At 39.1% G+C, this 14458-nt stretch overlaps 1 protein-coding gene across 5 annotated transcripts in view; it reads left to right on the forward strand.

Moving 5' to 3' along the window:
• The window catches only part of HECW2 (HECT, C2 and WW domain containing E3 ubiquitin protein ligase 2), a 336842-nt gene that overhangs the window by 280236 nt on the left and 42148 nt on the right, over positions 1-14458 (forward strand). For all 5 annotated transcript variants that reach the window (XM_072961562.1, XM_072961560.1, XM_072961561.1 and 2 more), the window contains 2 exons: positions 3311-3394; positions 6733-6842. In XM_072961562.1, coding sequence (XP_072817663.1) covers positions 3311-3394; positions 6733-6842 — 194 coding nt within the window. The remainder of the gene's footprint in view (positions 1-3310; positions 3395-6732; positions 6843-14458) is intronic.

Below are 14458 nucleotides of genomic sequence, written 5' to 3' on the forward strand. Positions count from 1 at the left end.
TTCCTAACAAATAGCTTATTTTTACTTACTGATTCATTGTTGTGATGAGCCAGTTCATTTAATAGTGCACCCTCAAGTACAATACTGAAAAAAATGTATCACTAAACATACCTGTGATGATTCTCCTGACACTTTTCTATTTGTAAACTATTGTAAAATGTTTGTTCTTTGACTAAACCATAACATCTTTTATGCTTTCTTTAGCACAAATGCAAAATTCACTTTTTCAGTCCGTTTATTTATATTCGTGTTAGTCCATGGCAATTAATATATATATTACTTTGCCTACTTCATCGTCGTCATTTAATTTGCAAATTCATACTGCAGAAGAAAAGTGTTCTCTTTTTAAATGGCAAAAGCATTGCGTGTGAGGGGCAGACAGGGCCTGTTATCATATTTAACATCAAGGCCCTGCTCATCAACACTTTAAAAGTTCACTTCCGATTACTTGGCAACAAGTGTCCTATAAATACAAACGTGGGAGCTGAAGTCACTTAGAAGTGTTCAGTCATAACCGTCATCCAGATTATCCAAAATATGCTGACCTCGTATTAGCAGTTTTGATCGTCAAAGTGAAAACACATCATTTTAAAATTCTCCCGGAACTCAAGATTATGTCTGTGGATTTCTAGTCGACAATGACCCCGGTTTAAGAAATACCGGACTGTGGAATATTGGGCAAATACCTAATAACCAAGAGTAGTTCCCATTTTTAGCCCTCAGAAAAGATGAGTGACATTTCTGAGGACATTTGCTGACTTCTGCCTCTTCAGCCTTGATCTGCTCTCTTGACAGTCAGTAAGCCTATGCCTTCTTGGTTTCTACATGAAAGAACTTTATGAAGGACTTTAGGAGTGGGTATAAGGCCTAAACAGAGGTCAGCTACATGAATGGAATCATTTAAATACTTTCATATTATGCTAGAATTGCCCTGACTCTCTCTCTTCCACGGCAGCATGAACTCTTTGAGAAAGAGGGTGTCTCACACGCTGCTGAACTCCCAGTAGGCGATGCGATGCCTAGGAGATAGGCACTCAGAAGAGGTTTGCTGAATGAATGAATATTAACGTAAGAAAGTCCTTAGTGGTGCGATGCACATCTGATAACATGCTCCAGCATCTTGTTCCTGGAAGCACATGACCCATCGCTGGTCATTGGGGTAAATTGGGTGGCCTGGTAGAAAACTGGTGTCAGCCTGCCTCTGGTATGTTCTGGCCTAAAGAGTCAGACCAGTTGCCTTCACTGCCTCCTAGTTAATATCTGGAAAGTTATGAAAGGTTTCCCAATTGGCGTATTTCCTTTGGTGTCTTTTTCTTTCTTCACCCTGTCATCCTTATGACTCAGGAAGCTATGATCTGTTCCTTATTCACAGGATACATAAAAACCACCGTCCAGATCATGCTGTCTGTTTTGTCACCCAGCTCGTTGTGTGTGGTTCCAGTTAAAGGAGTGGAGGAAAGGGCTCAACCTCTTTGTTCTCTGGTTTTGTTCTGTTTGCCTGGTTCATGGTGGTGATAGGCTAAGGAGATAAACTGTGTATTCGCTGGAGATAGTTTTTGATTTTTCAAGATCAAAGCATAGTAGTACTGACCCTTATAAGAGTACTTCTTTGGTCAAGTTATCGTTCATTTTTTTTCCAAGGTAACTTTTTTCTCGTTTAGTTTTTTTTAAACCAACTTTTGTATCTCTTATCAAAAAAACCATTTAACAGATAATGGGCCTTGGTTTCTGTCGTGTGCTTCAGACGTATGGTTGTAACACTCAAGGGAAAATGTTATGCTTGGTTCAAGCCTTCAAACTGAAATAACCTTAAGCAGGGAGAAGAGGCTGGCCTTCCTCTTCTGAATAATATCTTTATATTTATATATATATCACCTATCTGTATATAGCCAGTAGCTGGCTACCATATATGGTATATATAATATATAGTATAGCTATAATATAACATTTCATAATATAAAATTATATAATGTATAATATAAAATTATATAAAACATATATCATGGCAATAAAGGACAGAAGAGAAAACTTGATAATATCAAATATTAGATGCTTCATTTGCCAACATATTATGTAAAATGGATGTAGGCAAAAGAAGCTTAGCACTAAACTGTTTATCACTCCCAGTAAGCTATGTGGTTAAGAGCAAATTGGTTGACTTTTCTGTACTTTAGGCAATTTTTCATCTCAGCAGTTGAACCTTACCTTTCACCTCATTACTTTCAAGCCAGTAAGCAATTAAGGTGTGAATTTGAAATTTGGGAATAAAAAACCATTAGATCTCTGTGAAAACATCAAATAGGAAAACAAGATGCTCAACAGATAATAACTAAACTAAATTAATACTCACATCAGAGATTGATATTTTATTTCTTAGTGTAGAGGAATCAGATACATAGTCATTAACACTTAGAGCAAAATTGCATACTTATGTTGGCCCCTGTGTTCCTAGCAAATGCAGTGCCTTCAGTACCATAGTTTATGTGGTACCTTTTTTTTTTTGTCCTCATTTTATCCAAACTAACATGTTGTGCTTTGAAATAGCATGATGTAAACGAGAGGACACAACCAGGAAAATTTTTATTAAATGTATATTCGTATAAAGATTGAATCTAGCAAAACAATGATACACCAAACAACCAAAAAAGAAAAAAACTGTTATCACATATCACATGTCTATAATGAAATAATGGCTTAATAACTCACACTGCTTTTGATATGTTTAAGTATATATGTACATTTGCACAAGTATATGCACAATCTATTTTACCAACTATACTAACTGAAAGTGGTCAAGTTCTAGTTACTTGAAATGGCCATATGCTTCCATATGGAATATATAATATAGAGATTACTACCTGCTTCCAATTAGGAATATTCTCATCACACATAGAGGTATATCCTCAGGAAAAGAAAGGATTATCCATGTACACTCCCTTTTGAAATAACAGGAAATCAGCTTGAATGGTCCAGACTGTTGCATAGATTCAAGCCTGCAACAAGGGTTTCACTCAAAGCAGAGACTGAGTTTTACTGGTTGGATGGTACTGCTACCCATGTAGTATTTGGGCAGCAAAAGATGAAGGCAGTAAAATACTTTTTTTCACAGTGCTAGGACTGGGTGATGTAGGTGCTCATGATGAGGTCCTCCTGAAGGCAAGGACCATGTCTTTCTTAGATGTTTATTCCTAGGGCACATAATAGGTACCAAAAAATGTGACCACCATTAAAAAAAAAATGATGCCTAAAGCATCAAGTTATGTCCCCAAAGTCTGCCATACATAATTGAGCTGTTTCTTTGCTTGAATAGGGAGAAGATCCAATTTATCCGAACTGAAGGGACCCCGGGATTGGTGCGTCTTTCAAGTGATGCAGACCTTGTTATGTTGCTAAGGTATGTAACCCTAGCTCTTGAAGTGGAAAGTCTCTTATTGTCAGGTATGATGGAGTATTTTAGAAAATAATATGCCAATATTGGCAGCCTATGAATGCTCCTTTATTCTTAAAGACTTGTAGAATATTCATGTTGAAGATGTATGATGCTGATACAGTGATAATTCATTTCAGGTTTCATTTTTTACCACTGAAATCAGTTTTGATTTTGTTTTTTACTCTGCTGGTAAAGGAGGTGGTGGTATTGGAGAAGAGAAAGTCTATAGAGACCAATGAGTAGAGTGTGTCCGTGTTTATACTTTGTCTATTTCTTTATTTTTTTCTATTTAAAAATGTTTATTTTGTGGGTGAATTTAATAGTATGTGAATTACATTTTAATAAGATTTTTTTATTAAAGTATAGTTGATTTACAATGTTATATTCGTTTTAGTTATACAACATAATGATTCAATATTTTTATAGATTATACTCCATTTAAACTTATAAAAATTTTGGCTGTATTCCCTGTGCTGTACATTATATCCTTGTATCTTGTTTATTTTATAACTATACCCACTCTCTGTTTCTTAAAAAGGAAAATTACTCCTGGTACAAATGGACTTGAATATCAGCAGGCTGCAATGCAGAGATGATATAGCTCTAGGAAATTCCTCATTTTGAAATAAGCCCATGTAAGGTGGTTTTCCAATACGGCTCCTATAAAACCCAAGAATTTTTAAATAACTTCGTTGCATTCATTTTGATTATTCTATTTCATATATTATTTTACTAAGTCAACTCGTGTTAAAAATGTACCTTTATCAGAGCTCATATAGGAAATATTGATAAATATATTAGAATTTTTTAATTTATGTAATGAGACACCACATATAAAAGCATAAAGAAAGGCAACAAACTAGAAGAATATAGTTACAACACACAAAACAAAGGTATCTTGAATATATAAAGCACACCTTTAAACCAACGTAAAAGAAAAAAACCCAAAAGAAAAATAGATAAAGGATATAAAAAGGCACTTCAAAGGAATTGTGAAACTTGAATAGCTAGTAAACTCATGGAAAGATGCTAGTAATCGTAAAGTGCAGTTTCAAATAATGAGATACTACTTCACACTATTGGACTTGAAAAAATCAAAAAGTCTGGTAATACCAAATGAGAAATAGGAACTCCATATTGTCTGGACTTGGTGGGATGGCAATTTCTACAACCTCTTTGGAGGACAATTTGACAACATCTTTTACAGTTGAAAAGGCATATGCACTATGACTGAGCAACTCTGTTTTCACACATATACCATATTTGTACCGAGAAACTCTGTTACATGTACACAAGTTGATATATACAGGGTATTCATTGTACCATTGTTTATAAAAGCACACAGTTGGGAAAAAAGTCAGTATTTATCAAGAAAGGTATGGATACCTAGACTGATGCATTTCTAGAACAGACGACTACATGGCAGGTGAAAGTAATGAACCAGATCCTTACATGTCAACATAGACACCAGAAATTTTTTGTGGAATACAGAGTTCTGTACTTATAAGGCATTTACGTAATTTTTCAGCGATGTATAAGGCAAAACTGTATGTTGTTCTTCTACACATATGTTGCAAAATATAAAACTACTGAAGGAAGGATGCCTGTCAAAATCATGATAGAGAAGAGCAAGAGACTCCATGTCCACACATGCTCACACACAGATACATAGATACGTCTGTGTATAGATATATACACATCTATAAGTATGCATGTGTGTTTGAAGCGAAAGTAGTAGTATTAACATTATTAATCCTAGATGACACGTATTGAGTGTTTTTATATTATTCTCTTTCTCTTCTGTATTAAGTTTTCCAAGGAAAAAAAATTCTCTCTTGATATCAAAAGTGTCTGTGTATTGGTTACATTTAAAGGAAATGATAAATGCCATGGAGTAAAGGGACACAGGTATAGATGTTTGAGGAGAGGATGCTAATTCCTACTCCTCAGTTAATTTAGCTATGGGTTTCTAGACCTTTCTTGTACTAACTGTCACATGGCATTTTTTCCCCAGCCATCAATTTAAAATTCACATTATTCTGATAGTTATTGATTTATTGAAAAAGAGAATTGACAGTTTCAGGGCTTAATTTGCTATTACTCCCTGCTTCTGTTCCCAAATCTTTGATTCATAGTTTAAAAGTGGAAAGATGCTTTAAAAAATAATAGTGTATAAAAATATGTTTGCTATAGTGGCTTAGCAGATGTGTGCATGTGAATGAAGAACCGGAGAAAGAATTGTTAAGTTGTTATTGCATTGCTATAACCCATGGTCTCTCAGCCTCAAAAGTATTGACATTTGAGGCTGGATATGTCTTTTGTTCAGGGAGCTATTGTGTGCATTGTAAGATGTTTATCGGCATCCTGGCCTCCACCCACTAGACGCCAGAAACACTCCCTCTTCCAGTTACGACAATCAGAAACGTCCTCAGACATTGCCCAATGTCCCCAGAGAGTGTGGGGAAGGGCAAAATTGCCTCAGTGGAAAACCAGTGCTATAACCCTTAGGAGTCCATTCCTTAAATCACTACGAGACTAAACTGTTGCCACTTCTTCTCAATGTTTTCTGAAAACGAGTAACAGATTTCCAGATTTGACCAAGTTTGTGGAAAACCGACTTCTGTCTCTCAGTTAAAAAATACAAGTACTCTTACTTATATTGTTGATTCTTTTTTGTCAAATGTTTGTCTGTGTGAGCCTAGTGTAATCAGTAGTACTTTTATCATAACAAAGTTAATGAGAAGTCTAGGATTCCCAAGATCTCAGATCACTGGTCACTATCTTTTAGGAGAGTATTAGAAACAGACCATTTCAGTATGGAGGAGAAAGAAGACACTGGATTGAATAATCTAAGATCAAAATCCTCACAACTGAAAAACATCATAAAGCCAGAGTAAACGAGGAAGCTAATGATTTAGCAGTTGAAATTATTTAGGAGGTGTTTTGTTTTACTTGCTTTTAATTGTCTAACAGAAATCCTAAGCACTTTGAAGGCTGAGACCTTGTATACTTCCTGAAAAGAAAATAGAGAACACACTTTATGTATTTCTTACAAGTTCTCAATAAGCATTCTCTCTTGTGTTTGATCTTATTCCCAAATGTAAAAACCTAGGCTATTTTCAAATGAACGTATAAACTCAGGCTCATATATTCTTTGGAATATGGACTGGACCTCTTTCTTTGGGATGTGAACTGATGGATGGAATGGGTCAGAGTGAGAGACAGACTGACACATTGTGGAGACAAAGCGTTTACCCACCTATTTGGCTAAAGTATGAGTTTTGTTCCTTGTCTTTCCCCAGTTTGTTTGAAGAAGAGATAATGTCCTATGTGCCTCCACATGCCTTACTCCATCCCAGCTACTGTCAGTCCCCACGTGGCTCCCCAGTGTCCTCTCCTCAGAACTCCCCAGGTGAGTCTACCTGCTGTGTGCAGTGAATTCTCTGAGGAGGGAGCCCTAAAGTCAGATGCTCTGTCCTCATAAAGGAGAGTAAGGGAACACCTTGGGTACATCTGCAGTGCTAGCACAGGTACATATTGGGAGGTACTGCCTATCTCTGAAAACTGGTTAATTTCCATATAGATTCATTTTGACTGGAAGACAGTGACATTCCAGAATAGGCGGATAAATGTTAACTGTGTGAAATACCTAGATATAGAATTTACTTTTTATTATGTTATGTAATGCCTAATGTATCTTGGAAAATATTAGGGCACAGAATACTGTATTCGCTTTTTGGGTTTAAAAAGTTCTAGTTAGGAGACTGAGTCAATGAAGAATAAAAGGAAATCACTACTTTCAAGAACTCATATAGAATTAAAATTAGTCAGTTTAATGGTCTTGCATAGTTTTTCCCTTTGGTAGTCACTAACTGCATTAAATAGGAAGACCAGAACGGTCAGGTAGAACTTGCTGATAGGTGAAACAAACTAAAATTTTTAAGTTTAAATTCATTTTGAAAGAGGTATGGTGTGAATGGAGGAGTGGATGGATGAATGAATGAATGGTAGAAAATGCAGCTTAGCAAATGAGTTTTTTTAAGGATGGTAGTCATGACGTTGACAGAACATCAGCTATATTTATCCTTATTAGAGGCAATATATTGTTCACACTGTCACAGCCATCAGAATTTAAAACTGCTTTACTAGAAATCCAAACTCCAGATGTGTCACTAAAAGCTGCTCTGTGTTCTTTGTTTTTATAACATCTGTTTTCACATACTGGTATCATAATGAAGCTACAGCGTAACCCGATACTGCAGACAGGAAATGGTCTATTAATTTGTTCATTTAACAGAGATTTACTGAGCATCTAGCTATGATCCAAGCACTGAACGAGACCCTGGTGCTACAAAGATGAATGATACAGCCTCTGCCTTTGAAAATTCACGTTGGGGCAATGAGTCAACAAGCGACTCTGAATGCTGTGTGGTTAGCCCTGTAATGAAGAGATGGAGGGGAGCACAGATGTGGGAGCAAGCCTTCCTTCAAGGTGGGGGTGGGGTGTTTGGGGGAAGGTGAAGACAACAGGTATGAAGGGATGCCTTGCAGAATGATGAACAGGATTTTACCAGGTGGACCAAAGGAACAAGGACACAGTAAGTATGGGAGTGGCATAAGCTAAGCCACAGAAGCATGAAAGTCGTTTAGGACAAAGTAACAGATACAAGTGAAGGCAAGTTCTCAAAGCTTAGGTTGGAAAGACAGGCTAGAGTTGGTTGGTCACCGAAGCTTTACTTTGTAGTCCATATGGAGCCACTGGAAATTTACAAACAGAGGAATATCCTATTTTACAAAGTTCAGTTTGGTGGCAATATGGAGGCTGTATTAGAAGATGAGAGACTAGAGTCAGAGAAACCATCTGGGAGGCTGTTGCATTGACCCAGGTGACATGGTAAAGAGCTGGGCAAATTGTGATAGAGAAAGGGGAATCATTCAAAGATATGTAAGGTGTAGAGATGCTAGAACGTTGAGTCGAGGTAGAGTAGAGTTGAGGCAGATACTGAGGTCCTCTCTGCAGAGACTACTAAGCAGATGGTAACACCATTTACCACGAAAGAGAAGTGGTTAGACTGGAGGGGAGGGGGCAAAGGAGGCTGGTTTGGGATGTTTTGTTGAGGAGTCTTTGGGCCATCCAACTGGAGATACCTGAAGACTACTGGAAAACATAGTCCTGGAGCTCAAGAGAGGTTAGCAGCTAGGAATATAGGTATGTAGGTGGCAGCTGAACCCATGGGATCGATTAGAGGAATTAGGGGTACGAGTCAGTGAAAAGAAGAGAAAATAGAGGATGGTGACATGAGGAACTCCAATATTTAAAGGAGGGGCTGAGGGAGCAAGTGAAGAAAGCAAGAAAGCCAATGGGTTTTGGAAGAGAATTAGGAAAATCTTTTCAGGGAAGCCAGGTTTCAAGAAGGAAGGAGTAGCTACCAGGGCTGAAGGCTCAACGAATTCGAAAAGGACAAGGCCTGAGAAGAGACCATGAGATTTGAAAATCATGAAGTTTTATATGGCCTTTGCCAAAGCAGTTTCCATGAATTAAAGGATGATAAACTAGAATGTGACCAGGTACAGAATGAGGGCAGATGTATTGTAGAAACCAGGCATAAACAGTATTCTTTTCATGAAGCATGCAAGTGAAAAGAAAGCAAAATAAGGCAGTCCTTAGAAGGCAAAGAATGAAAAGAAATCAGTCTGTGACTCTACAGGTAAGTTTTAAGGTGTAGGAGAAAAATTAATGGAATTCACATCTGGCCTCAGTCATTTACCAATTGTGTTGGACTCTGAGTAATTTACTTCCTTTCCTAAATTTGAATTTCTTTTCCTTAAAATGGGAATAATAGTAATTACCTCCCTGGTGATTTGGAGGAGTACACCTCGCCTGGTGCTTAGAACGAGACAAGCATCCAATAAATGTTAGTTTATCTCTTTTTCTTTCTTTCTGGAAACCTGAGAGTACAGTGTGTCAGTGTTTGAACCACTAATAGCTGGTATATATGAATCTATGTCTTCTTGATTTTCAGAACTGGCTGCCTAGATAATTAATCCTTCTGACTGGCCTTAATCTTAACTAGAACCTGTGAGGGGGTTTAAATGGGTTGTCCCTTGACCGCGTGCTTTTTGGCTAAAGAAATGAAGTGACACAGAGTATTGCTCATGTCAGTCAAAGCTCTTCTTTCCAGGCCTCCTCTGTGGCCCATCCTCCCAGAGAACGAGGCAGATCACCAGGTCCCGGTCCTTCTGATCCCTGCAAAGGCTTGTGCTCTCGGAGACTGGCTTGCACACGTTTTAAGACTCTGCGAACATTTTAAATGGTGACCAAGTTTGCTTCTTTTCATTTAGCATCACAGATGCACACAAGTAATTCGCAGTGGTCATAAAATGCATTCTGGCAGCAGATTGAGAGTTAATTTTCGCAAGACATGTCTAACTCAAATACGTCTGAATTGCTAGCAGTGCTTGTGGTGGTTTTAATTTGCAGAAAGAATCATCTCCATATCTTTGGCCTACTCTGTGTCAGTGGGCTTTATTTGATCTTGAAGTTGGGATGAACTGCCTGATACCAGTGGAAGTAACTGTAACTAATTCCACATGGTACAAGGGCTGGACTGGCTGGCCTCGTTTACCCTTCCGTTTCGTAGCGTAAAGTAGCCTCTTCTACCAGGACTCCTGAAGTTCTAATGAAAACATTTCAAACAGAGTTTTGTTTTTTTTTTAAGTTGTCTGATCCTCCTTCTTGTGACTAGAATTTCATCCCTTTTAGTAGTGTGAGGATAATATTGGGAAAATTATGACAATCATAAATTTTAATGATCCTCGTTCAGAACGCCTAGGAACCTGCTGCACTTCCCACGCTTTCCCTAGTTCCAAGCCCATTTACATGTCTTTTCAAGTGCGGGGGGTGGTGGGGGGGCTTTGGAAACTTCGACTCACTGCTTTTTGCAGCTGTTAGAGTGCTCACCTAAAGTTTGTCAAAATTTTGGAATGCGAAGGATTGTTTTTCTGGGACCGTTATAATGCCAGTCCCGATCTTAGCTATGTCAGAAGGAAAAGATCTTTCCAATTACCATATGGTTTATTATGCTAAATATAGGGCCCAGAAGTTTATTTGCTTAAGGACTTTTTTGTAGCTGCACATTTCTAGGAATTTAAATGCAAGAACACCTAATTTATCTAATACCGTTGGAGATGTGTTCGCTTAAGTGAATTTTCCATGTGACCAAAGCGATGACAATCAACGTCAGAGAATTTGTTTAACCCACCATTTGCTGAAACTCTTTCACAAGTACATTCTGTTTCTCCCTACTTCCCTATACACAGTGCCTTGAAGATATTTCATGGTTTGGGAGAATCATCATACAGAGCTGTTATTACTTGACTAGAACTGGACTATCTGGCAGCCAGTACAGCACCAGGTTACGCTCAATGGAAGGAGCACAGACCGGAGACCACTGAAGAGCCTCGTTAGTCCTTACTAAGGGTTGCCTTGAGGGCATGGGATATTTGAGGCAATTATTTCTCAAAATACACAGTATGATGCTTTAAGGACCTTTTCTTCTCTTTCCCTCTAAAGTCTAAGCACCCCTGGTGCTGCTAATCTCATCTCCTGCTCTTTTCACATTCTCCCTTCCCTCCCCTCTCCCTTCCTCCTTCCCTCCCCTGCCTCCCCTTCCCTCCCTCTCTCCTTCTTGGTCTTCCTCCCACCCTCCCTCCTCCTTGTCCCTTCCCTCCTCTTTCCCACAGTCTCTGAAGTAGCTTTATACTTGTTTTTAGAAAAAGTGTTCTCTCCCTCCTCTTCGCTAAGCCCCGAAAAGATGATCTAGGGACCAAACAGTGTAAATGAAGGGTACTCTCTGGCTGAGTGTGGCGGGGGGAGTTGTGGTTCCAGAGACTGAAGGCAAACCAAATACTATCCCTGTCACCATATACAGGTGTTTTTGTTTTTGTGTATTTTGTTGCGGTAGTTAGTCTCCTGTGCTCCCCGCTCTGATGCGCTCAGAGGATGCCTGTCTTTGCCACACTCTCTGGCTTTCCCCTTTTAATAAATTGCTTTTAATTTGCCAACATTTGAGAAATCAAATTATCAAGTTTTTTTTTTAAATAAATGGTATGTAAATGGGAGCATCAATGAGCTCCCATCAAAACAATGACCTGAGGGCCTTTTTATTACTCTTAGAGAATAAAGCAAAAAATGCCCGGGAGTTCAGTGCTTGTGCTTTGTGCCAGCTATTTTTGAGGTTTTTTTTCTTTTCAATTTCCATTGTTTAGCTATGTTCTCAAATATGAAGTCTTTCAGAAATCATAGTAGTGCTTGACGATTTATTCTCGTTCATGAACAGGAAACTGTAAAATAAAATGCCATAGAGATATGTTTTGAAATTGAACCAGAAAAGAAGTGAGCTTTTGGGCATCCTGGAACCATGCTGACATAGGCTGCGCTTTACCCCCTCTGTTGCAGACTGAGAGCGAGTATCAGAGCAGTCTGCATTCTGGGTGGCACACCCAGCATCAGAGAAGATCTAGACATCTCAGCAGTTTGACGCCATGATTTTTCTAGTATCACCTACAAAAGCAGTATTTTGTCTGGTAGAACGTCTAGCTTGTATATGATGATGCAGCTTTGTAACAGTATATGGAAATAGTGTAACACTACATTGGAAGTACTTTAGGTCTTCCTAAAATGATTTTTAAAAATCTAGTATCTGTTACTGAAATTTTTTCCTACAAGTAATTAACATAATAGTGATTGTCCATAAAGTCAGCCTTTCATTTGATCAGTTCTTATATGTAACATTGACCTTTTTGTATCTGACTTCCTTTTTTAAGACCATAAAGACGATGGCATTACTCCCTCTGTAAGAGTATTATATCCTAGAACTTCACTTGCAGTTATGGTTCTTATAGAATTTCATTAGCTCAATCTCCAAGATGAGTTTTGATTTCCAAAGTGGAAGTACCATTGTTCTTGCCCTGGAGTTTCTTGGCAGTTGCACCTGACTTACATTAAGAATTTGACAAGGGCCAACAGGATAATTTACTGTAATTTTTCAACCATGACGTAATGTGCAAATGATTTTTTCATAACAGAATGATTAGCAAAAGAAATTTTTGCACTTAAGAGTTTCTGCCTCCAGAGTCTCCAGAGTTGAATTCCTTTGCCTGGAGCTTAGTGGAGTCGGAGCTAATTTTTATTAAGTGTCGGTATTGATATTGATGGAATACATTATGGCATTTCCCACATCCTTTTAAGCGTCTCAAATTGTACAGCAATAGTATATGTGCTGGGGTTTTTTTTTTTTAAGTAATCAGCAAAGAATCCTGTTTCTTTGGAGTCCTGAAAGATTTTCAGTCTTTTGTTCTTTTTCCTCTTCCCTGTCGACGATTGCACTCTTGAAAGCTGAGTCAGGCCTGCTTTCTGAGCTGCCCAGGTTCACTCGGCTGGGGTTTCCCAGACTGCAGTGGCGACCACGTTATTCTGCCACCCTGACTGGGCTTGTGCTGCACTGCTCTCAGCCAGCCATCCAAGAGGGGGGCCTAGTGTCCGTGCAGGTCCTGTTCCAAACGATGCCATAGGATGCATCCCTCCTGTGTTGGTCCCCGGACGATGCCCAGGTGTTTCATTGGTTACATTGGACCTTACTGCGGGAAATAATGGGTCTCAGCCTTGGCTGCACGTTGGAATCATCTGGAGCACTGTATGAACCACTTATGTCTGGGTCTCACCCCCACTGATCCTGATGTAAGATGTCTTGGTTGTGGCTTGAACTTTGGGCTTTTTAAAAGCTTCCTAAGTGATTATAGTGTGCAGTCAAGGTTGAGAACCACTGCCTAGGAGTCTTCTGCATCCCAGACCTTTTAAGTTCAAGTTTGTTTCCTTTATGGCATAGCTCTTAGCTCTTATCTCTTCGGGTAAAAGATTCGTAACCATGCCAACAGAACTCTGGACACATTATTGATCATAGCCAGTTTTCTTAAAATCCATTCCTAAAACCTCAACGCATCTCCATGTCTTTAGTATTCATAGCTGTGCAGATAAAACAGCTAAGATTCCAGTGGGATTCTTATGCATCAGGCACTGTACAAAGAGTGTGCCATACACACACTGACTCATTCAGTCCACAAACGTGGCCCTGATCTCACACTGGACCTCCAGTACTATATTTTCAAATGCTGTAGGGTACATCCACCTGAATAGCTGTCATCTCCAGCTTCATATGTGTAAAGCTTCACGTGCCGCTGTCCACCAGCCTCATTTCTCACACTGCTTTAGCATCAGCTAGAACTGGCTCAGATCCTAAATCTGTCATTCAGTGGCGTATGACTTCAGTTTCCTTAGTTACAAAGTGGTGATGGTGGTAATAATAATAATAATGCCTGCTTCTGAGACTTGTGCGGATTTCCCAAGCTCCTCTGTGTAAAGTGAATGGTCCCTAATGCATAGCAGACACTTAACAAATTGCTGTTATTGTTTAAAAAGCTTTATATTACCACAGGAGCTTCCCGTTTCTCTTCCTGGCTTATCCACTGTTAACCAGTTTCGCATTATAGAAGTTTCTCTGAGTCACCACACTCCTGGCTCACCCCTCAGGCCTCCATTGCTGCACTGGCTCCCAACTGGGTCTCCTCCCTCCTGTCCTTCCTCCTTCCCACCCTTAACCCACTCAACATACTCTGAAAATCACTTCTGAAATACAGCACCGCTTGTATGTTACTCCCTTGTTCAGGAACCGATAAAGGCTTCCCACTGCTTACTGCATCCTGCCCAAATTTCTCAGCTAGAATTTTTTGTTCAATTCCACTCATAATTAGGCACCAACCTTCTGGCTGATTTAATGTCTGACTTACACCCCAGCACTTCCCCTCTGCTCTAGGTTAGTGGGATCTCCTCGGTGTCTTCTGAACATGCTTATTCCAGCTCTTGCTACCCTGCTTCCATGTAAACTATGGATTCTCCCATGTTTATAAGGCCCGGTTCCAATAACAGCTCCTCCCTGCAGTCTTTCCCATCTTGCTCTGCACTTATTCTCA

This window comes from Vicugna pacos, chromosome 5 (assembly GCF_048564905.1).
Source record: "Vicugna pacos chromosome 5, VicPac4, whole genome shotgun sequence".
Classification (NCBI taxonomy): Eukaryota; Metazoa; Chordata; class Mammalia; order Artiodactyla; family Camelidae; genus Vicugna; species Vicugna pacos.